Consider the following 25877-nt stretch of genomic DNA (forward strand, 5'->3'; position numbering starts at 1 on the left):
GCTGACACTCACATTCCCCAACCTGAAACTTCACAACCAGAGAGTTTTCACCTTTCTGCAGAGCTTCAGTGGAATTCTTCATCAGAGTGGAAGCAGCGCAAAAATTAGCTGCGCCATAAAGACTGAAGAATTTAAAAATATTTTCAATCTGCAGATGCCTTGCCAAAAGCACCGTAAAGAGCCCACCATGAATATGTTACAGAAATAAAAAAATATTTGCTCATTTCTAAATTTCCTGGAGTTTGCTTAATGTCAGCAGTCCCATTTAATAGCAGAAACGTAAAACCCTGTGACAGTTATTGAACCCCCGACCCCTGATAGGCAGTTACCAGCTTTGCCAGACTGGTTTTGAAATCATTCAGTCTGTAAGCCTGCATCTTGTTACAGTCAGTGCAACTGATGCAATACTATGAATCTCTCTTTCCCTGTACATTTTTAACTCTCTCGTGCCAGCAATTATTTTACTCTTACGAGAATATAAACCAGGGGTGCTCTGTTCCTTGGGGAACATTGGGGGAACAAGGTTGCAGCTAACTTTTGTTTCAACTAGTGAATATTTAGGAGAATGAGAAGATAGTTTTTATCTAAAACATGTTTTCACAGCACCGAAGCAGTGAGGCAGCAAGAAAGGGACTTAAAAACAGCCTGCCATTTCGTTTCCTCCCTGTAATTTGGACTGCTTTTGACCCAGCATGTGTACGCATGCACTCACTTGCTCGGTCTGCTCTTTTACACCGTGACTTCACTGTAAAATTCAATTCATCTGTTCAAAGCAATGACTGAAACACTGTCTATAAAATTATGGCACTTTTCCACTTGAAAAAAATTTTAACACTTCTTCATTTAAAAGTTATTTTTAAACTTAGTTGGTCTGAAGCCAATTTTAGTCATAACTGAAGTGGATTCTTCTTTTCCTAGAATTCAATGCCTTCCTTTTCTAAAATACATTAGCTTGGAAAAAAAAAAGAAAAGAAAACCAAAAAGAAGTAAATGCACAGTTTACACTTCTGTCTACACAGTTTTACCCTCTGACATATCAGCACAGTTTGCTTTTCAGCTTACACTGTGCAACAAACCCAAACAAGTCTTTACTTCTTCTAGCTTAGGACTTCAACACTGACTTTACAAATCCCAGAGCAGAACCACTTTCAGTTTGAATCTGGCTGGGGCACTTGTAGAGCATCACCAGAGCCAGTAACTGGCTGAGTCAAGAGTTTACATCTGGGAGGTTAAGTGAAGACCCTTCAGAAACATGGCAGAATTTAAAAAATAAAACATCGGAGCCTTATTACAATGCAAAGATACATGTGGCTTGTGGCACTACATCTGCATTTAAACATGTTGGTAGCTAAGCATGAATTTGATGAACTGAGCTGTTGTCATATGTAGGTAGAATGAGTGTCCTGACTTCACTCAGTTCCAATTTTCCAGGACTGTCTCAAGAGAAAGGAGAACATCTGGTCTTCTTAATGAAGTAGCTGATCTGGAATCTGGGTTTAGTAAAAGTATCCCTCCCCCACCCGGAAAAAAGGGAAAGAAGAAAAATCCTTCAATCTAAGCAATTAATATGTCACCAAAAAGGATTTTAAGGAATAACATGCAAGCTAACCTGGCAGGGAGAGTATTTTCCTTCTCCTTTCAAAGGGAATTCTGTTTTTCCCAAGAGAAAATTCAAACTAAATTACACTGACTTGATATTCAATGAATGTTCACATGCACAGTATTATCTGCACTGTGACAACTCCACTGAGACACAAATACAGGATTCACATACTTCAGTTCTACATGTTCTGTGAAGGGTATCAGCAAGCACAGTAATGCAAGATAATTAAAAGAAATTTGTAGTCACTTTTAAAATCAGATTCTTATTTTCCAAGTTGAATTTTCTCATGTCTGAGCTCAGCATTAAAGTGATTGTTTGATCCTTCAAATTAAGCAGACATTATTTGCTAACTCAGGGCTTAAGGACGACAAAGGAAAGGTTAATTTTTTATGTTGAATTGTTACTTTGGGTTTTTGGGGATTTCTTTATTGTTTTATTGCTTGAGTGCCTAGAGATTTGGAATCAAAGTTTCTTAAGGACACAACATCTATCTAATCTTCTAACAACGTTAGAAGCATCCTAAAGATGGACTTCATGAGAATGTTACGGGTTTCACTGTTTATAAACAGCAGACGCTGAAGGACTGTTTTTGGGGGATTTTGTTTGTTTTTTAAATGAGGGTGATGAAGACACACAGGGGAGGAAGCAAATTCACAATACTGGATTAAAACATTCAGAAGCATTCAGCTCCACTGTCTTCAATACCTGGACTGAAGCTACAATGCTCTGCGCAACTCTGCACAATGTTCCACTCTTCCTCTGTGCACGGCTGTGGAGTGGAGTTCAGTTTTAATATTAGTACAATGGGGCTTGCCAACATGTGCTTGCTGAATGAGGTAGGTCTCCATTACCTCATTCTATATGACCCTTTTACATATTTTATCCAACAAAGCTTTTGAAGATATATTTATCTTTAACCATGTGAGAAATCTCACTTACGTTAATGATTGTGCAATAAAATGTAAAAATAAAAATGATTAGTAGTCCGCTGATGATTATAAACCCTCTTCCCTTCCCCTCCATTTTTCTTAGGAACTCATTACTCCAATGTTTATTTTTACTTTTGTAAATCTAAGAGTGCAAAGCAGGAGGCAGAGGTATAAAAGCAGCCAGAATCTGAATGGGTGGGTGGGTACAGGATCTTTACATACGCACATATGACATGATCCACAGTATGAATGCCGTGCTGGGCAGCACTAGCAGGAGGGTTACAGCTCTGCTAGCTACCCAGTAAATCTGTACCAGGAGAGTCAGGAAGCATTATGCCGCTTTGCAGTCAAAAGCTGTGTAAGAAGCTTTGAGAAACCATCATCATTCTCAACCTGCTATTTGTCTCTTCCCCTGACCCCTTCTCAAAAACTCTCGTCACCTCTCAGATATACCCATTTCATTTTCCATGCCACTAGGTGCAGAAATCTCAAAATGTCTGTGGGGTTTGAGCCCCTGCAGACAGCTGCAGGTTAATTCTACCTGTCTCATTTGGATAGTGTAACCTCCAGAATCCAGCATGAATGACCTGTGTGAAAGAGAAAGGGGGTACACAGACGAGGATACAAGAATCCTTGCAAGGAACTGGGTCCAAGAGAAAGATCAGGATGATTTTCTAGAGATTTCTCTTGGAGTTACCTCCTGGCTGACAGCCCAGGCCATAGGGAGAACGTTTCTGAATCTACAGCAAGAATTCCCCTCTGCGCAGAGTGAAAGGATAGGTAACAGCTCCACCAATCCTCACATCTCACAGATTTCTCCTACACTTACTTAGGGGTATCTGCCTTATGCTAGCAACTAACTGTGTCAGATGCTAGGAGTTCTGACCTCCCTGGGGTGCCCCATAGCTCAGGTCTCTGGAGAACAGAGCTGGTCCGTGCAACTCCTGACCTCTAGACTCTCTTTCTCCCAGCCCCAAGAGCTCTTTGGTGCCCCATCTATCTCCACTTCCCTTGACAGAGCATCTGCAGTCTAGCCTCTCTCTGGAGATCATATCAGCATCCACTGCAGCAGCAAAACCTTAAATCAGCATATCATAAAGAAATATTATAAACATTACCTTGACATTTTAATGTACACAGTTAACATTTACATTTCACACCACCTGTGTAAAGTCCCTCTCTCCATGTCATCAGTACACCACTTCTCTTAACTCCTCCCACCCAACACTAAGAGCCCCTTATCTCAGGCAGGCCAACAGAAGATTTTTGGTGCTTCTGAGCTCAGCTACTGTGGAGACAGAAGTGATCAAAAACTGATAAAAAATACAAAAATTAAAAGCAGACAAAATTCCCTCACATGCAGAACATTTAAAATCCACATGAGTCTTTCCCAAATACCCTAGAAATGCTTCAAGGTCACAATGAGATGCCACAGGCAATTATTTCAGGACCTACTTTCAACATTTGCTATGAAGCATCTTTTGATGCTCCAATTACAGCTTCCTAAGGGTTAATATACCAAAACAGGAAGGGAAAAAAAAAAAAAAAAAAGGGCACAAAAGCGGTATGACTTCTTTCCATGGTATGACAAACTCTCTCTGCATCATATTCCAAAGCGCGAGATGTGCAATTTCCATTCTTAAGCTCAGTAAAAACAGCATTAAAAAGCACTAACCCTGGGAACTGCTTGATTATTAGTTTATCAGATCAACATCAGCAAAACTGTCTTTTTATGTGCTGCTTACTTTCAAAAAAAAACCCTACCACGCATATTTCAGTTTTCCCTCTCCACACCCCACACCCTTCTGCTGCTGTCCAGCTGGAACACATCAAGGGTCTAGAAGCCAAGTCAAATGTTGACCCCACCCTCCTCCATCCATTTTAAGGCACCTTCAAAGCCAGTACACTGATCTAGTTCAGCTTAGCCAACAACGCCAGCAAATCTGTTATTTAAGACTTCAGTGCTGGGTTTTTATAACTGCCCATTAATGCAAGCTTTGATGTATGGTCAAAAAATCCAGCTGTAATGAGTTTCATCAGAATGTAGTAACCTTTCCTCAGAAGGTCTTTATTACTATACCTTCATAATCTTTGGTCCCAATACTGTTTTATAGTATCATTCTTACTGAACCACCTTAAAAAAACCCAACACTCAGTAACACTTAACACATCTCCTTCCCCAAAATTAAAGCAAAGAGCCATTAATAGTGTTCTAGAAGACACTTTTGCACCCACATTTTTAATTGGAGTTTGCTGGTAAGCATATGCAGGCAATAGTTGTGTAAACCAAAAGAGAAACAAATTTTCCTGACAAAACCCTTGAGACAAGATATGAAAGGATTTTGTAAAAGGACAAACAACTTACTCTGTTGTTCCCCTTTGCAGGATGCAGCAAGGAGTAAAGAGGGGAAAAAAAAGAAATATTAGATACATTTATTTTACATACATTAAGTCTAACTCGTACAGTTCTGGAAAGAGCTCAAACCAAATGAGGAACTGACTCAAAGAACATTCACTGAATCCTTTAGCTAGATAGCTTCTAGGGGAGCATAGGACATTTGCAAAGGATAGAAAATGTTTGGTGAAGTTGTAAATTCACACTGTTTCAAAATTTCCTCTCTACACAAACATTCTGATTCCACTTTTGCTTCCTTCAGTGTAAATCGGGAGCAGCTCCTGGGAAGTTGGTGGACACTAACACAAGGGAGAAGAAAATGAGGCCTGAAATGATCTAGGGATGGGAGGGAAGCCAGAGGGATTTTTGTGCATTGGTAATACTGAATTTCCAGTATGTGAAGCAACCCACTAAACATGTCTTCTTACCCTTGCATGACAGCCACTCCCTACAACATGCTAATGAATGGAAAGTTTCACGATCCAGTGATTTTTAAAAAGCAAATATTGAACTATTAGATTAGTAATAAAAATAAGGAGGAGATGGCATTAGGGGAAAGGGGAAAAGGAATGGATGGGACTAGCAAGGTAAAGCAGGCAGAGCAAGTTACGACAAACATCTGTGCTATTATTTTTTTTTAATTGTGAGTTTTGCCATGAGCTGGCATTAACAGTGTATATTATACAGTGGGAAGTCAGCCAAAATAAACACCAGCCTACAGTTGAGAAATACGGTCTGGAAAGGTTAGTCACAAAGTTGTAGTCATTTTTTAAAAAGGAGGGGTTTGGATGCATCAGTCCAAAAACCCAGCAGTAAAGTCAGCTGGTAAATGGATATCCCGTTTCAAAGTGAATTGGCCACAGTGTGATTTATATCAAACAAGCTGACTTGCATATGGGTTGAAAAAATAAAAACACTGATTCACTGCTATCCGGGTGGCTGTCAAAGCCCACGTCCTGACAAAAGCAAATCTCTTGGGAGAAGGAGGTGACTTGGCAAACTGAAAAAGAATTTGGGGGCTTATAGAGAAACACTGAGGAGTGATCAAAGACAGTTAACAAGAGAGTGAATATATGAATGTGATTGTGCATCCCCATGTGCAGAGGGCCAGGGAAGGCAGACAAAATGAAGCAACAAAATGGAGGAATGGGGTGATATCTGGTGTTTAATTTTTAATATATTAATGAAATTTGTTCAGGCAAAAAGAAACTTAAAAGTCAACCTTGTACTTGTTTACAGGACTAAATTAGTAACAGAGACTTCATGTTAGTGGCAGTAAGTAGTGAGCTGTATTACCACTATAATCACACAATTTAAAGCAGCACTACTGAAAAAACAACCGAAAAAATAATATTCCTAGTTAAGAGATTTGCCCCTGGTGAAAATTCAGAAAAAAATCTCTTTAATTCAGCAACAAATTCCTACTTTTCCTGCCACTGCAAAAGGAACCCTGCTAGGGGCAACTGCGTTGGGTTTTACATCAGCGTCCTTGTATGCAAGCAGCAGAACTGTTAATGAAAGCACACAGCTTAGCTTTCAAATCCCAGGCTGCACACACTGCTCTGGCAGTTACAGAAAGCAGGCCAGCTTCACCACTGCAATACTCCAGGTTTACAGCACTATTAATCTATTTTTCATTTCTAAGAAGCAATTTTTTCTACTTCTGGTGCCAAAGCCTTGGATGCTCAAAGTTACCAGCTGTGACTTGCACATGAAAAAGAGCGAGAAGGTCAGTCTGGGAAGGGGCTAGGGTACCTCTCTGCCTTTTTAACTCTGGAATTGCAAAGCTGTGGGGAAGCACTGAAGTGAACACAAGTTGCTGCCATTTCCTGGCAGTCTCTCTTACATAAAAACATGGTGTCTAAAACTTTGAAGGAGAATAAAAGACTTGGGGGGTGTCTCTAAAGCTATTTTATATTGTCAGAGGAATGTGTGAAACTGAGGAGTATGCCCAGGATTTTAATGAAATGCTGATGATTTTTATTTAAGTTCCACTGCAGCTTCTAAGGTACCCTGCGCCTTGGAGCTTTTGCTTTACAAAATTCAAAACTTTAACAGCAGACTTGCAATCCACATTTGGACCTCTAGTCCTGTAGGAACAAAGTGGTTTGCAAGACTAGAGTAGCATCAAGCATCTTTCCTGAACAGCTTGATAGACTACTGAGTGAATTTCAAACTACAGGTGTTTGGAACAACAATACTCACTCCTTTTATAATGTAAGGATAATTCCAGCTCAAAGGAGAACTGAATTTTGACTCCCTTCTGTCTTTCAAGGAAGTCTCTCATCTTGTATCTAAGACCCTTTTGACAAACTAACTTTAAACAAAACCAATAACTTTTTATAAACATATTTTAAATACAAAATATTTTTAGGGGGAATGGAGAGACAGGAAGACAGAAGTTTAGAAATCCAACTAGTCATCTTGTTTAAAGACAAAGTAACAGATATATGAATATGATAAACATGTCACAGAATGCAACATTAAACCAGAGGCAGCAACAGGCTTTTTTGACATCATTATTAAAACCTGAGTAAGAAAAAAAATAAAACCAACACAGCACTATGTTCTTAGTAATTAATTAGGTAACCTCTTGTAACTGATCCTTGTAAAATGACTTCTGATAGTCTTAGGTATGAACTGATCTACAGGCAACCTACTGAAGAGTCACCAAAAAAATTATTTTTTTTTTTAAAAAAAGTAAAGTCTCAGATACCTGGTAGGTCTCCTGATAAATATGGTTTTGAACTATTCTTTTAAAAGTCATTATCATCATCACTGTTTATTTCTATAATAATTTAAGAATACAGCAGTTCAAGGATTCTCTGATTTGTCTTTTGATGATAGCCTTGAAACTTGGTATGAAGAGTGGAAGCTGAGGGTTGTTTGCATCTGTAGCAGCTGGAGGAAATGCAGACAGAATTATACTGGAAGCTGTGGAGGTATGACAAGTATAAGGGAAATATGAGAAAGATGAAGAGATAGAAGACAACACAAGACCCTGGATTCAAAACCTGGCCTTCCCATGGAAAATAAGCAGGAAAAAGAACAAATTCCATCAAAATCAAAGCATCATTTTTCAGACCAGATCTTCCGCTGAAGGAATCTAGCAGGCTTACTGATGAAAGGTGAACCATGCATTAGAGAAACTTTCGAAAACTGAAATGACAGGTATTTTTGCTAGTTAGCCTTCTCACTGGATACATCTCCTCAACCTTCATTTGAGATACTAAATATAAAAATAATTAAGTAAAAAAAATATGTGAAGTGGTAGTTGAGCATATCCCATTTCCCAACTTTCTGTTTTTTCTGTTAAATTAATAGAGGCTTTTTTACTATATCATGTTCAATTTGCTCCACATGACGATTAGCTGAATAAAACTGCCTTTGGAAAGGTTTAGCATGTGTTTCATACACAAAAAACATGCAATGAATCAGTAAAATAAATACACATGATTGCCTGGAATGCTTCTGTCAGTTCTGTAATACAGAGCTTGAGGGAATTAACTCTTCAAAGCACATCTTTACCTTAAGAAGACATTAATAGAAACAACGAAGCTCAGGAAACCCCAAATTGCTCAACACTTTTAACTACACAGATCCAATGAAAAACATTTTGGAAGGATTGGTTTGTGGTTTTCTTTAATATGGAGGTTTGACACATAACTTGATCTTAAAATATTTCATTATGAATATTTCAAAATTACCACAGAAGAGTACAATGAAAAGGCCACCCTTTCTTAAGTTATCTGCAAACATTGTGCTTTCCCAGATAAGACTGATTTTTCTGACTCAAACAGAGCAGCTACTGGAAAACTAGTGAGCTGTTTAACTTACTGAGGATTTATCAGGATAGACACCAGCTCGTAGCAGAGATGCCTTCCAGCTATCCACCTCCTCTTGGGAGTCACAGGCTAGCTCAAGGAAACGATAATCCTTGTAAACATTCCTAGAAGAAAGAGCACCACATTGTAAAACTAGCATTTTACTACTCTGTGTCATGCACACAGTATTTTAAATTAAAAATCCTTTTGCATCAGAAATTACTTGGTAATTGTTTTGGACAACAGAGTTTATAGGACAGGTGCTTGTTTAGTAATTACATGGAGTACTTAAAATATCTTAGAATGATACAGCACAGTTCTGGAAATAATAATCATCTGAAGGTACCATGAAACTACTTAAAATCCATTTTCCAGCTTTTGCCAAAATGGAACAGTTTTAGGAAAAAAAGTCTGTTGTGATGCAGAGGACAAACACATACAACACACCAGCAAAACTGCATGTCCTGTGACTGATTGCTGCTGTAACCAATAAATATTCAAATAATTAACAATACAGCTTTTTCCCATCTTAAGTCCTTTCAGTGCATTTTATACCCTTTTTAGCTTTTAGACATCATGAATAAAAGGGGAAAGAAAACAATGATAATTAGATATTTAAACAAACAAAACAAACCTCTGATGTCTGCCATGATAGTAAGAAAATTAGGGCATGTTTAAATAACACTTCTTGCAGGTAATTTACATAAATTGATAAATATATGGAATCACTTAATGGAAGACAAGAGAAAGACGTATGTAGGATGGTGATACCTGTAAATTCTCCAATAAACAGAAGAGATTTTTCCCCTTACGGTTTATTCATTAGTTTCCAAATTCAAATTCTATATACAGACCAGATTGCTGTAAATTTGTCAGCCAACAGTCTTTTTAGGAAAGGCCACAAGCTTAGCTAACAAAGGTTAGGAAAACACATTTTGCTAGATATTAAGAGTTGCACAAGAATCAATCTTCCATCGCAACCAGACTGTTTTCTTTCCTTAGCGAGCTATGGAGAAGGGGGAGTGGAGTTGATAGAGATTACTTCACTTTCAAAGACAGCAATGATAAGGGGCCTTTTAGTTTCATTACGCAACTACAGAGGTCATTCCTGCCACATACTTTGAGGGGAAAAAACTGAATACAATACAGAACCAGGAAATAAAGCTATTATCACTGCCTAGACAAATTTCTTTAGTGTTCAGGCAGGATTTTAGCATCACACTGCTGGAATACAAGCCACTTGATTTAATTCCCGCTCACAGAAGTGCTTCTCCCTTATGAACAATGTCACCAGACAGCTCCTAGCCTTGCTTTTTAGGGGTCGTCTTAGGAAACAAATAGAAAACAGGTAGAAAAATTGTAATTGAACAGCAAGTGTTAATGCCTGAGCGTGAAGCAACCGTGACACCCAATCATTAAATTATCAGCCATGAAACCACAGTACAGCAACCAGAGTGTACCCACCTCTGGATAGAGGGAAATGAGGTATCTTTAGCAGGCTTACAGATTGCATTCAAAACTGCAAAGAATAAAGGACATACTCAGATTTCCTTATGTGGGTGACATAATTCTCACCAATTTCAGTGGTTACATCTGAGCAGCCAGGCAGGTGTGCTCAGCACTGGGCTTGCACTGCTCCTTGCAAGCGTCTGGATTGGAGATGCCACCGGCGTGTGCTTCAGTGCCCCTCAGGGCAGCACACTTGTGCTTCCTTGCCAGAGAAATCTGCCCACAAAGGGATAGAGAGACACTAAAGGGTGTTTAGGCAAAGCCACTGACAGTGTGAATGACTGAAAGCTCCAAGGATTTTTTTACTCATTAGAAATTAAAAATTAAACCTTTTTCTTCCCCGACTCCAAAGGTGCTCATCCTGCCTTAAAGCAAATAATAGCCTGGATGACCTCCTCAGATGTCGTTATCTTAAACTGATGACAAAACACTTGAATTTTATTCAAATGCAATATTATGGAACTCTGAGTCAACATTTACTAAACAAAACAAAAAACTCAAAATAAAAAAGAAGCAAAATTGAATTGCCAGAGAAAAAATGCTTTAATTTATTGTTAGGAGAGACTTACTGAGATAAGTTTTTTGGCGAAGTTAACTAAGTAGCTATTACCTAGAAGAAATAGGAAGCTGAAATGGTAAAAGGGTACTCTCAGAAAAGGTGATTAAAAATAACAATAGAGCAAATAAAGTCTGTAAAGCATAGAGATACGGAAGTTCCAAAAATACTTTTATCTACAAGAGCAAAACAACATGACACCAACTTGTGAAAACATTTTTTCAGGACTGTCGTTACATATTAAACTTTTTGGCATTTTATGACTTCCTACATCAAGCATAACTGTAGAAGGGATTTTAGCCAACTGCTTTGAACACATAGGAGATGGCAGACTCCTGTCTCCATGTCAAGACTTTTCATAGGTCTAGGAACACCTTTTGGGCAACCAGCTGATGTCTCCAGCTTTCCAAGGCCCCTCTCCCCATAGTATCTGAGAGCTCCACCACTTCAGTGTAGCTACTCTTACCCACCACCACCACCAGCACTAGTGAGGAACGGAAGGACATACACACAGAGCCAGAACTCATAGGAAGCTTACAGTAAAGTAGGCAAATGAACATTTGCCTCCCAAATCAGATTCCTTGCTACTAGACTTCCTTTGCCTTTCTTTCTTCCAGAGAGGCTGACAGGCACAGGAACTTCTCAAAAGCAACAAAGCCAAAATAACTTCTGCAAAGAGTGTGTCCTTTTTCTGTTACTAGTGGAATCTTACAAAAACACATTAACATGTTTTACTCATTAGGAATCCACTGGCGTCTCATGGAAAGCTGTAAAAGCGTTCTTGAACACAATTCAGATTTTCTGTTTTGTTCTCTCTTTCACTTTTTAAAATTGCTAAAGATATCAGCACAGAAACAGTTACTACTCAATCCTCACCTACTTACTCCATATAGAAAACAGTGAGGTCATGTTCTCATTGTCATCTCTATAGCAGCTAAATGGGACGTTATACATCAAAAAGAATGATATGATACAGGATACCAAGAAGCAAAAACTCTAAGCAATACAACAATACAAATCTTGTTGATATTCAGGCATCTTTAAATCTAAGGGACTGTAAAAATAAAGCATTCCCCATAAATGGGGAAGCTGTGTGTAAAGCTATATGCATATACCACATCTACCTATGCTGCTTCCTCCTACAGAGTCTCATCATTGTACTTTAATATTCTGCATTGTACATGAAAATGTATCTATAGCAGCATTTCTTGAAATTAAAATACTACTTTTTTCCACAGTGAAAAATACAAAAGGTTAACATTTGTTATCTGCAGATTTTATTATACTCTAGATATATAAACCTTAAGAACTGCATTCCAGAAAAAAACACAACATAATTGCTTATGGAGATGAACAGACAATTGGACTCAAAGCATCATTTCCGATTCTCAAATAGTTCCACACTCAGGACATACCTCCTCTAGGCCAAACCCAATACTTGAAGTTTCAGCAGACACAAAGCTGTAACTTTTCTTACCCAACAACTTCTTCACTTTATTTTGGATTCCTTTCCCCCATATACAATATTTCAGGGCCCAAAGTGAACTTTCTAATGCAGAAATGACCTTCACATTGTCTGTCCATAGGTTTTTCTTTAAGCCCTTCCATCACTGAAGAATCCTAACATGAAAATGTAGGAATGCAGTAAGGTATTTGAAAGCTTACAAGAGGAAATGGAAATGTGCCAGGTAAGTTTGAAGACTGAGCCCAGGTACGAGTTACTGAGATTCCAGTCCCACTAGTCCTGAAGCCTGGGCTGTCAACATTGTGTAGAAGTTTGCCTATAAAACAGTAGAACTATACAATCCAGGACCACAGGTGAATAACACACAACTGAAAATCACAAAGAACAAACTTTCTAGTTGTTGGCTACAGTGGAGGCAATACCAGCTGGCTTTTCTCTACAGCAGTTGCCACATCAAAACTGCTTGTTATCTGAGCAAACTCAACCACCAAACCTCAAGACGTATACTAAAATAAGGTTAAATATTTATCTCCAACAAACCTGGAAATATTTTTAAAGACAACCACTGTAGACACATTACAAACCCAATTAATATGCATGCATATATATTAATGCTTATCCACATATTAACCATACGCATTGACAGCTTTTAGATGGAGTTGGATCTGGAACATTTCAGTAGACAAAGATGTGCTGTGTACACATGGAATTTTTTTTTATATATATAGAAAATACAAACCAAGATTAAATGAAGATGCATTTATTCTTGCCAATATGGGAGGAGACAGAAAAGCAATTACAAAGCAAGAACATTAGCGAAATTTTTAGAACTGTGCCTATAAACCACTTTAATCCTCCAGAACACAAAACCACATTTAACTTCAGCAGTCACACTGAAACAAGCAAAGCTACTCACAGACTGAAAGACAAAGGAATATTTTCTTTTACAGGGATTTCAAACAACTGTGCTTATCATCTCAAACGATTTTTTGGTAAACATTTCATCTTTTTATTAGGATGCAAGCAGAACTAAAATGAACATTAGAAATCTAGAACAAAATGCAAATTGGCCCAATTTTATTGCACAAAAAATACAAAAGATTCAATTCTTAGATATTTCTTGATTGAAATTGAAATCATACAGAATATGTTTTTCATAAGTGGTTACCTAAAATGAAAAAGGGAGAAAACAACAGAATCCAGGTACTCTAAATACACATGCACAAGTGGGAAAGATATAATAATACTGGATGAAACTCTGCTCTACATTCTCTAATTATTCAACCTGGAACTGCACTGTATACACTCTGCTTATTCAACCTTAGTCTTAGTATACCATTTTATACACCTTTAATTCCACAATGGGTACTCTGAATATATGCACTATTTTTCATGTAAGAAAGCTCTACTAGAAGCTCGGCAAATCATATATTTTGAAGAAACAAAAATGACCATCTGCTCTGAGTTAACAGCAATGACTAACATTTTCTATCAAGGCATGCCATTTCAGATCAGTCTAATGTGAAAGCTAATTAAAATTAATTACACACGTCTTTGGAGATTTTGTCTTAATATCCAGAAAAGCCAAAGAGACAATCTCATGACATGAAATGTCATGAAATAATAGCACTTAAGGATTTTACCACCTAACTCATGGGTGTCCCAGAAGTATAAGGATCTTTTCAAGTTCACACACAACTACACACACAAAACCACACAATTTAAAGGTGAAAATGAATGGAAGATATGCTGCTCAGTATATAGCCAAGTCTGGACAATGAAGTGTCTAGAATTCTATATGTAATCCAGAACAGAAATGCAGCCAAAATTAACATGACACAAGCCAAAATCTGCAGTAGTAACAGTAACTGGCACTAAAATATTCCATAACTCCCTGGAGAAGAAGGTTTGATCGTTTTTGTGGTGAGGGATGGAAGCCTGTTTTGGAACCTGCCTTGGGGCCACACAGATGCAAAAGCTGCTCACAGCTGCCAGTCCCGCATCAGGCATGGCAGGAACACATTGCCTGCTCCTGTCCTGTGCTGCTCCAGATGGGGCAGGGAGAGCCAGATCTTGCTGGGTCACAGTCAGCAAGCAAGGTGAAGCTGTCCTAAAGGCTGAGTCAAGTTTACCAGCCATGATTTAGCCCATGCTTACAACACCCGTGTCTTTTTTAGGTGTCACTAACATTTCAGATCAAACACAATCACTTCGAGAATTTTCTTCAAGTACAGTTTAATAATGATATTTAAGGTATGGGTTTGGCACTTCTGCTTTCTTTCCCTGAGAACCCCTTCTAGCTTAGTAATAGCAGTTTTAAATCTCAATACCTGCACCACCTATCCACCATACTGTTTTATTTATCATACAAAGAATTCTTGTCAATGATAACAAAAAGGAAGCATTCTAGGAAAAGAAAAAGCTTTTTTTTTTTTTTTTTTTTAAAGTGAAATAGACTTGGGGGATAAAGGCTAGTTATTCCTTGGGTTTCTATATTTTTCTTATTCTTAAATATTATATTCACCAGCATCTTAGAACTTTGTTTACAAACATTAGAAGCTTTCTTCTGGATTAAATTTGTAGGTTTTTTTAATTAACTAGATTCTCATTTTTCCATCTCTAACAGAGAGGGCTCTGAATAGCTTATAGTCCAGTTCTTCCTGGGGCTTAGGTTTCTAAGTAATTCAAAAACAGTAACTAAACATACATCTCATCTTAGGCTTTCTCCTTTAGCCTGGATTCCATCCAACACCTCCTCTGACCTGGTCTCCTTTCACTAGTTGCCTTTATTTTGGCTCTTGCTCAATTTCCCTTATATATGGATAGCAGTTAACCAGTTGCTGTCCATAAGAAGAAATTCAGTACTTAAAGGTCTAGTGCATTTAGAGTCCCAGAGTAGACTTGTGCTCCATCCCGTTCTAGAGCAACACTCAGCCAACAACATGCACCCAAAATAAATGCTGTCATACCTTTCACATAGTAGACACAGTGTATTTTCCTGGGTCCTACTAGACAATGCAGTTTCTTGTGCAATATGATTCCTGACAGTCAGAGTGTACTCAGGAGTTAGTAGCTACAATTCATCATCTGGCAGTTCTATTTCCAGTCCTATTGTATGCCCTCAAAACTTCCTTTTGATCACTTTCCTCTTGACATTCATCTGTTTTTCAGATTAAGGATCTGTTTCTACAGCGAGCCTGCCCCAGACAGCCAGCTCTCATGGAGGGACGGTAGGTTCTGTCATACTGCTTCATGATTATTGAGGAGCATTTAGCTCTCAGGAGCCTATTGTGAAGGCAAACAGGAGCAGTTCTGTGCTTTCAATTTGCTCCTCACATCCCCCTATCATACAGAACCACAGAGGTGAGGAAAGCAACACCATTATTTGGTTTCATCTGGATCCTGATTGGGCGGGAAAGTAAGAGAAAGGGACACTTTGTGGGATCTTCCTCTGCAAGGAAGGAAGCATTTAACACACTGGTGGTTCTTCTTTGGCTCCAATGAAAGGAATGAATTTGAAGAGGAACACAGCTTCCTGCATAGGAAAGACTACTGACAAGGGACTCTCCGGCAGGTAACTCTTCCTCATTGTACAGTTGCTACTCCCAGTATTGGTAGGAAAGGCCTGAAAATTCACCAAGAACAAACACTTCAGCCTACTACCATTTTATAACCCCTACAATCTGTACCTAGTATAATCTCTGCTTCCACAAAAGAGAAAGAATTAATCTCTCCAGAGATGGAGAAGAGGTAGGAAAGGAAGCTTTTTCTCTGCTTGTAGCAAAAGAAAAGAGTTTTTACCCACTGTTCCTCCTTTATTTAAAAGAGAAGTAGTATTTAGATGGAGTTGTAATACAGTAATACAATTTACTGACCAATAAATCAGGAAAAAAGTACAACTACTCCACTGCAAAGGCAAAGGATTACTTTAGAACAACACAGAATCTAGTAAAATAGTGCTATACGGATCCTGTAGTCAACTGGGCAAGATCATGAGAAATAATGACTGCTTGCCCTTCTTAACTAGGGAGATATGGGACCCATTGCATAGATTGTAAAGGGAGGTACATTTAAGACCAAGTTCTTGTCTCAGACTACAGTACATAGCTAAAAGAAAAAGCACCAATCAGCAAATAATTTTTACAGGAATTATATGGGGAATAGGCAAAGTGTTTGGAATTAAATCCTGTAAAGAAAGTAAAATTTCTGGGATGGGCAGAATTTGTTTTGTTTGTTCGTGAACTCTTCACAAGTCTTTCACATTCATCAATGAGGACACCGCAGGTAAATCTACAGGCACTGACAAAATCATCTTTCCTCCATTCTTAGCTCTAAGTCAGTCAGTGGCTACATCTACACAACTTCATGTTACTTTCTACAGCAGTACTGTAAACAGTTTCTACAGTATAATTATTTTTGAATACTTTTAATATATTTGATCTCTTTTCCCATCTAAAACACTTGCCAGCAGTTTACTGTGGAGGAGAAAAGGATGGTTTAACACAAAATAGGATTTACTTTCTTGAGAGCTTTAGGTTTAGACACATACTACTTGACCCTAACAGCTCAACTTCAGTTGCTTAAAGGCAGACTCCTATAGATAGACATGGCCAAAAATGATCCAGGAGTCAAAGGGCACTCACTCTAACATACCTGGTTCTAATATCAAGTAATGCTAAGGTAAGTTAACTAACGGAGACCATTTCTAAAGGTCTTCCATGGTGTCTGTAAATTAAGTAGATGGGCCCACTCAAAAACTTTAAATAAATTAGTTTGCTGAAAGACAAAACTCACCTCCCCCTCCTTTAAGCAATATTGTATCTATTTCACACCTAGAGTTTTCTTTTTTTCTCCTTTTTAAAAAATTGTAATTAGAAAGTAACAAGAAAATAATTATTTCACAACACAGCCTTTTCATAAACACACAATTATGTTCACTTCATGAGAATTTATCTTCACTGTGAAATCAATCATCACAGTCTCCATTTACTATACATTACCAAGTCACATTTGATTCCTGTCAGAGATCTGTTGACTTGTGCAGTAAATCAAAATGACGGATACTGTTAGTTTCCTTCTGCATCTATCCTCAAGCCTCAGCTAACTCAAGATGTTTTTTCCTTCTATGCAGTGAAATAAGCATTTTCCTGGTAACTGTATTTCAGAGCTGGAAAGGTTTTCATAAATGGAAAAAATGCAGGGCATAATCCAGGAAACTATTGAAATGTACAGTATCAGAAACATATGGCTGTAGCAAATACCTATGCAGTGAGGGCCTGGGTATGAAAAAGAGAACAAGCTTATTAAAATTCTTCTCCTAAAGGATTTTGCTTGAAAATTAAAATACTTTAACATTAAGAAAGTTTGCACAGTCAATGAAAAAAAAATGCTGCAGATTATGGAAAAAGAAAGAGATACAGAATAATCTCCATGCTATCATGGAAACTGGAACAGATGATTTTGCCTTTGTTCTTTAATGATCTACATCTTAAATAGCAAAATGGTTCCACAACCAGAACCCTCAGTGGGCAAACTTAGAAAACTGATTTCTTTCTCAATTGCTAAGGATTTTTAATTTAAAAAAGCCCACTCCCCCCCACCAACCAGAAACTAAGTTAATTTACATGAATTTTGAAAAGCAAGAAAGCCACATACAGATACACTCACACACCCATTCAGAAACCAGAAATCAATGGATTAGTGTAAAGTAAAACAACAAGATGACTCCTTATTTCAACAGATCTTTACTGATTCTCTGTTTCAGTTTCCCTAAGAATGTGGGACAGGGAACAGTCCCCAGTTGCAGGCCAGATCACTTAGTCAAGCCCCAGTATCCCTGCCTCTGCTGACACAATCTCTGAGTTTAGGAGACAGTGGAAACTGATACTAAACTTGTTTTGACCAGTTTGTGCCAGCAGGCAGATTTTTAGAAATATCAAAAATCAGCTCTTTTATAGCGACAGAGGAATTGCTGTTGTAATTAGAATTCAGTAAATACTTCTTCATGAACAACTTCTGCCTCCTTTTAAGCTCCAAGACTGTGTCCATAAACAGCCTCTCCCAAGGAAAAGTTATTTTGTTGTCTTATCGCTGTGCTATCATGTCTTAACATGCTCATATAGATAAAGATGTTTTAAGAGCAGCTTGCAGATGCTGGAGAGCCTACTCACAGCCCAAATGGGCAGGGTTATTACAGACATGGCAAACATTTTAGACATCTGATTTTGAAATCCTTGCTGTCCAGTATGTACGAAGATCCAGTGAAAATGTGAATGTGAATGAATATAACACCCAAATAAATCCCAAACTTGCCAACGGAAATGCACACTTCTCTTGGATTTTCACAGAAGTTCAGTGATTAATATATAAATGATGAAAATATTCAAAAGTCATTAGCCAAAACAAAGGAGAAACAACAAGCTAAAATTAAGAGATTTCTCACAAAAGGAACTTAATATGTACAGCTGATATTAAGCCACCAGGACAAAGTTCTCTTGACTGACTGATATACGTGCAATGTCAGGATGATTCACATATATCTACAGCAGAATAATCATAATTAGATTAATTTCCAGCATCTGAAGATCATTTATGTTTTGAAACACGCTAAAAGTTTTTCAAAGCTTTCTTCTGTGCTCCAGAAATGCAAGTGGTCAAGTGTTTGAAATCCTATTCCCAGCAAGTATGTGTGTGACATACTTTCAAAGGGCATCTCCTGGCAGACAATGTCCACATGTAGGCTAGCTGAGATCTCTGCAGATGTAGGCGAAGTGTTCATGGGGTAAATTCAGAGCGAGACTCACATTGCGTCCTCATGTTTCTGGGGCTAGCAGAAGCCTGACAGCCCAGAAATCCTGTGTTTTGCTTTTGCTTTGCAGGAGGGAGGAATACTCCTTGCTTCTGAAAGGACTATTTCTGGCCAGTTCAGGAGCAACAACAGCTGGCTCTGCAGGGAGCCACATCCAGCCCTCATCATTGTGAGCAACATCTGAATGTATTGCCAAGCTTTGGCAACGTGAGGGGGGAGCGGATATAGAGGAACTTAGCAGAAGAGAAGACGACAAGGGCATCTGTCCATGTTACCACTACAATTAATTTATTTTCTTGAAAAGGAACTTAGAGAAATTACACCTTCTCTGCTCAAATGCAATTCCACTGAGACAGCTGCGAATGCAACTCTCCAGTAAAAAAAAAAAAAAATTTACAGATCATTCGTATGTCTAAGTGTTGTCATGTTTCCTTGACTCATTTGTGCACAGTAATCTGAACTGGCTGTGCATCAGGAGTGGGCTTCCATAGAGTACCCATACCACTTAAATCAAAGGATGGAGTCTGAAAGGAAAACTATGAGGCAAACACTACAAAGCAAAGATTCTATTCATAAGGGAAGCCGAGGAATCTCATTTGTTCTCCATTCAACAGTATATAAACCCAAACAAACAATAAAGTGACTCCCAAGATTACAGACAGGCAAGATTTTCCACTGGAGATGGTGAAAAGCAATTACACTTTTGTGATTTACAACAGTTCAATCTGGTCACAAGGTATAGAAGTCATGAATGTTTTGGTAAGCCTAGGTGATTGCCAAACAAAACAAAAATAGGATCAGGAGGTGATTATTCAGCCATACAGAAGAACTAGATGACTAATCATGGAGCTGTTTCACTCCATGAGTGGCTAGAAGGACACTAACCTTTCATCCCATGATTATGCAACAGCAAAGAAGCAGATATATTAAGGGTATAAAGATGTTTCTTAACTCAACAAAGTGGAAATACCAGAACTGCATTCCCAGTTATTAAAATGCTCAGCTAGATAATTTTACAGAAATATCTGCAGAATAGCACATTTTCTTACCTCTGCTCCGTGTTAAACAATGCAAAGATATGTTTGCTAGACATGAAACTCTTTTCAACATCTCGCACTTTCAAGTTGTCCAAAGGAAGCATATACTTTTTCTCCTTTTCCTAGAAAAAAACAACAGGTTACAACAACACTGTGTGAGAAGTTTTGAAGAAGCTTGATCTCAGCAAGCTCCGCTTAGTTGGTAATGCCTTCAGTACATTTATTATCGTAAGGGAATATCCATAAATGAAATGTCTGCTTATGTTTCATAGACATGCCTGCCACAGAAATGAAACCTCAATTGCAGCTCTGTTTTTCACTGACCCTCTTAAAACATTTCCTGATAAAAAAATTCCAACTCAAACACATAAGCATCTACAATTATTATTCTTCATTCCTCTAAATTCTAAAAAGAAAAGGGTCAGACTTAACTAAAATGGAAATGTTTAATCAATACAGAACTCTTCTACCCTATCTGCATAGCGACTGGAGTAACCTGTGACATAAAATTAATCTCTACTTGTAATTACTATTATTAATTATTTAGCAGTGGCATTTGATGTTCCCAGGGATAAATTTTCATTCTTCTGGTGACAAATAAATTTAAAAATTATACAAATCAAAATCATACCATCATCAAGGTTTTATATATACCATATACAAACAAAACCAACTCTAATCTAACCAGCTTGTTTCTCCAAACAGCAAGAATTATTTATTTGCTTTGTGTACCCAACTCCTTTTGCATTTTCATCACAACGCTCATTTACAACACATCCTCATTTACAGCAATATCATATTATTTCACCTTTTCTAGGTTTCTTGCTTCCTGTCACTCCAAATTAAGGACTAGTACCACTCTCAAAACACCTTATAATGACAGAACAAAAAAGCCCTGAGATTATCAGATGTTCCCACTGTGTTAAACTTCCTTGAAGTCCTCCTGCTGAAGGATAAACCAGGGCAAACCTCTCCATTTTGCTTTGCAAATACACCTGATGCTAAGTAGAAGCAATCCAAAGACAAAAGGGGCAACACTTGGATTCTCATACCAGTTTTGCACATCACAATAAAATGGTGATAAGGGTCCTAACACAGGACAGAGATTAACACCTTTCAAAGGCTATTAAGGTACTGTTAAGGCTGGTGCCATTACCATGGCAGCAGTGGAGAGGGGAGAGGATTTATGCCCCGGAATTTGTGCAGCAGATACCAAGTGGGGTTCTCTTGAATATGGCTACCCAATGACTCTACAGAAGTTCAATAAATCACCAAAGTTGGAAAACTTAGAACTCCTTCACAGTTCCTTATCTGCCAACATGAAGCAAAACTGACTCGTCTCTGTCTAGACACCATCAGAACTAGCTGTCAAGTCTAGCATCCATTGCACTTGCTGAAGAATTGCTAACTGGGACATCACTTAGAGTGGTTGGCTCAAATAAGAAATATGCATGTGATAATAGTTTATTGCATGCCATAAAACAGGGCAAAAGGGACAAAACAAACTAGGACTTATTTCCCAGAAGAAATACACAAAAGTAACTTCCACTACACAGAACTAGAAGTTCTTGCTAGACAGAGATGTGGGCATCTGTACTGTGGGTACTGCGAGGGCAGATGCAATTCAACTTGGCTAAGCTTCAGAAGACTGCAAAACTAAACCAGATGAGAATGTACCTAAGAGTGAAACTATAAAAATACAGCAATGTGTCCAACAATGGCTCACTTTCCTAGACAGCTTCATAACAGGCCTCAGTAGACGAAAAAGCGTATTTCAAAGGCCCTTCTGGAAAAGTCTTGTTTTGTTGAACACAAGAGTTATCAAATGCAGTGTGAGAGTATTACATAAAAAGTACTTGATGGATTTTCAAACTGCCTCTAGCTGAGCCATCCTAGAAATTATTACCCACAGAAGATAATACGTATGCACGTTATTCACTCTCTATCTAACAACAATTCCGAAGAAGGAATCTAGTTCTGTGCCAGTCTATAGCTATTTATCACAGTTCATATCTATATTCTGCTTCCAGGGAACATATACTCTCTGAACCTTTGGGGCACTCTCTGAAGGAAGAGTATACTGTCATACATTCAGTAAGTATTACTACTGAGATAAACAAAATTAAGCAAAGTAATTTCATAATTTGACAAAAAAGGAAATAAATAATATTAAACCAAATAAATAACTTATATTTACATATAAAAATTAGAAGTACACTGTCCTCTAACACCGAGGTTTATTGATATGATCTGGTTTGATATTAAAAACTAATGTCCTAAATAGCTCTAGTAGTATTTAAAAGGTAACAATGTGTAGCTTTGCTGTCATGACAAAGTGACACACACTTGAAAAATATCATAGCATATAAACTCAGGAGAACACATATTAAACTTTGTGTTAAAAGCAAATAATTTTTTTCAGCTGAAAGCTGGACTGCATGGTAATGCAAGATACTTTCTTTTCTATTTCAATTTCATTAAAAAATCTTTTGGGGAGTAATATAGATGTTATTTATTCCATCATAAAGAAGAAAAAACTAGGTAAGATTAATTTTTATTCTTTAAAACTTATTTTTCATTATTATAGAATATGCTTATAATGATTTACTATTCAGTTACCAGAAATTTAAGAAGTTTCTGATGAAGTGTTTGTTCGGACAGACACTATTTATTGGCAAACCAAGCAACCACAGATGAGTAAAAATAGGAACTGATGAAAAAACTATACCAAGAATCTGATTGTCTAAACAAAAATTCCACAAGCAGGAAAGTTTTATAAATGTATGATGCCAAACTGTGAGAAAGTGTTTCTTCTGTAGCCACTAGGAAAAAGGAAATGCCTACTGAAGGCTAAGAAGTGGTTGGTATTTATTTACATGGCCTCCTACCCACACGCTGAGACAGAGCAATTTCCAAGAAAGGGAAATCATAGGGTGCCTATGCTTGAAGCTAACAGACAGCATGTCACATATGAGAGATCAGACTTAAATACTGCTTAATTCCAGGAGAAAGGTATTCCTGTGACATTGAAGTGTGGCAGCAAAACACATAGCAACTTACTTTTTTTCCCCCCTCAAACAAAGAGGAAAAAAAATAAATATAAATGGAGCATGAGCTAATTCAACAACAGATGAGTCCAACATCATTTCACCCTTAGGTCAATTAATATTATGTTATGTCAGGGCAAAAATAAGCTCCAGCCAGGATTATCTGTGCATGTTTCCCACCCTGAGAGGCTGACAGCATAAGAAACAGGGAATGTATGAACCCTGGGAGGAATGGGGCTAGGCACACTTCTACAAGTGACAACATGCACATAACTGTGGGTCCAGTTTGTCCCCCTTCAGCACTTGTTCTTTTTTATTTATAGATTTTTATTTTTATAATGGGGCAGAGAACTTAAGTGTGACATGAGGGGAAAAACCAGCACATGCTGATCTCATGTAGAGACTTTGCCTCTCTTTTTTCCTATACAGAGTAGAAGAGAAGAAAAAAGTGGGAGGTAGCATGGCCCATTCCTCTCTCTGTGACATGAAAAAAAAAAATCCCCATAATGCACCTTAGAAAAACAAACCAACCTGCTAGCTTGGGGAGGCCTTCCCACCCTTGAGACCATGTTTCACCACTTGCGGGCATGAGTAGCGCTCACATCCTTAATGGACTAGTTCTGTTCTCTGACAGGCAAGTAAGCTGCCAGGAACTGACAGCATGATGTAAATATGCCATATTACAACTGCCCCTTCCTTCTGCAGTGTTTAAATGTACTAAAAATAAATACTGCTGAAGTCCAAAATGGCTTAAGGGATGCAAAAAATACAACAGCAGCTCCCTTCCCTCCAGCAAGGTCTCAGCCAGCCTTTCCAAGCTAATGAACTTCATTTTCAGCCAGGGGCAGAAATCATTCCCTGCTTTTGGAACTTTGTAGGTTCCATCAGAAGAAACAACCTTGGACACAATGTCAGCTAGCTGGATTATAAGGGGAACAAAATTCCTTTACTTCAAAGAAAAGAGACTGTTAAATTATTTTAGCTTTTTCCATCTATCAAAGGTGGATTTGTTACATTTTTGTTACTTCAGGATGGCTACTGCACAACAGCAGCATGCAGGACGAACTCCATTCCTCACTTCATAACCTGAGCAACAGAAGCAAAAATTCATGCAGGACAAGCCAAATATATGATGCTCAGATTCTGAAAGCCAGGTCTGAGCCTGAGTGCCAGCCTAGTCACACTTTCAGTTACATCACGGGGAACTGAGTCGGTTTGCTCACCACTTTGTAATGCTTTTTAGAACACCAATTTCCAACCAGGGAGTCATGGCACCAACCAAAACCTGTCTATGCTGATTGTGGGGACCACAAGTTCAAAGAAATCCAGCTCCCAATTGGAAGTGCAGGACACACTGGAAAAGTTGAAACACAGGCTGGTTTTACAGCAGGATTCATCCAGGTGTATGACTTTGTACTGAAAGTACAACTCTCACAAGCAATTACTGTGCACTGATAGCAAATCCATTAAATGCCTCTGCCATTAGTTTTATGCATTAATAAGGCAAAATAGTGAACTACTGTAAAATGATAAACTGAGGAAGAACAGTTTTGAATTAAAGCTTGAGAACAGCAGATTAAAAGGTTGGCATTTCTGCCTCTCAACTAGATTTCCAGACTGACACGGTACTACCCTCTGCATTTGTTTCCACATTAGTAACTCGGGCCTAATACTTCCCCTGCTCACAAGCATCAAGCTAGACCTTGTTTCTGCAAGCAGCTAGTGATGGCAGGGCATCATTAAGGTATCCTGAAATCAGGGTGCTAAAATGTGTAGGTGGAACACCAAAGCTGAGCAACTATTTGGCAAAGCAGTTAAGCAGCAGAGGCAGAAAATACCAAAATGAAGTTGTTCTACAGTACTGCACTACCATAGATAGCTGGATCACTACCTTCATTTTACAGACAGGAACAGACACTAGAAGCAGTGGCTTGTGAACCTGCTGAGCCAGAACAATCTATATTGAAGAAAGAAGAAGAAAAAAATGTCAGGAAATGCTGGTGGTGGGCTAAAACTATGCCTGTTTACTCCTGAAAAGGAAAGGCTCAGACTTGTTTACACCTAGGAACTGCTCTCACTGCCAGTATGTACTCTGGAGCATATGATGAAAATGCAAACTATTAAGATGTCTCATAGCAACTTTTATAGTATTGAAATCAATATCCAGGAGTTAACTATATTCTAACTTTAAATACACCCAAGAGAATTTTACTGTGTTTCTATTTCAGTTTATTTTTCTCTCTTAGTTCAGAAAGCCACACAGCGTCTTCCACAATGGTCTCTGCTTTACCACACTTGGCTTTAGAGCATACTCTGAAAAATGAAGCATGAGATACATATTACTGCAGACTTCTGAAGAAAAACAAAGCAAGTTATTTTATTACAGACAACTTCGCAATGCGGGATTCAGGCCTGAACATGCTCCTGGGTACAGCTGTAGAAAACATAATTCTAAACCGTCCAAAAAATTAAGGAGCTGCTTTAACAGAAAAACAACGTACACACAACTTTCTAACATTTTATTGAAAAGCATAGCAAAATAATACTTAGTAAGTTGCAGATGGGAAGACCATGTTTCTTCCACCTATGCACCTCTCTCTCCAGCCTTCTACAATCAACTCCTACATGGCTTTAGCTGTTGATAATAAAGCACTGAAGCCAAGCGCTTTTCCAGGACTTTCTTTTCTTTGACCACTGAAACCAG

The 25877-nt window shown here is 38.2% G+C and overlaps 1 protein-coding gene across 12 annotated transcripts in view; it reads right to left on the minus strand.

The window, feature by feature from the left end:
• DNM3 (dynamin 3) overlaps nucleotides 1–25877 on the minus strand; it is a 183812-nt gene that overhangs the window by 47763 nt on the left and 110172 nt on the right. For 4 of the 12 annotated variants that reach the window (XM_074906852.1, XM_074906851.1, XM_074906849.1 and 1 more), the window contains 3 exons: nucleotides 20139–20248; nucleotides 8765–8876; nucleotides 4898–4909 (listed from right to left, as the gene is read on the minus strand). In XM_074906852.1, the coding sequence (XP_074762953.1) occupies nucleotides 4898–4909; nucleotides 8765–8876; nucleotides 20139–20248 (234 nt within the window). Of the gene's footprint in view, nucleotides 1–4897; nucleotides 4910–7712; nucleotides 7862–8764; nucleotides 8877–20138; nucleotides 20249–25877 lie in introns of those variants that run through there. The other 8 variants (XM_074906854.1, XM_074906853.1, XM_074906850.1 and 5 more) reach the window with 6 other exon arrangements.

This window comes from Athene noctua, chromosome 5 (genome assembly GCF_965140245.1).
Source record: "Athene noctua chromosome 5, bAthNoc1.hap1.1, whole genome shotgun sequence".
NCBI lineage: Eukaryota > Metazoa > Chordata > Aves > Strigiformes > Strigidae > Athene > Athene noctua.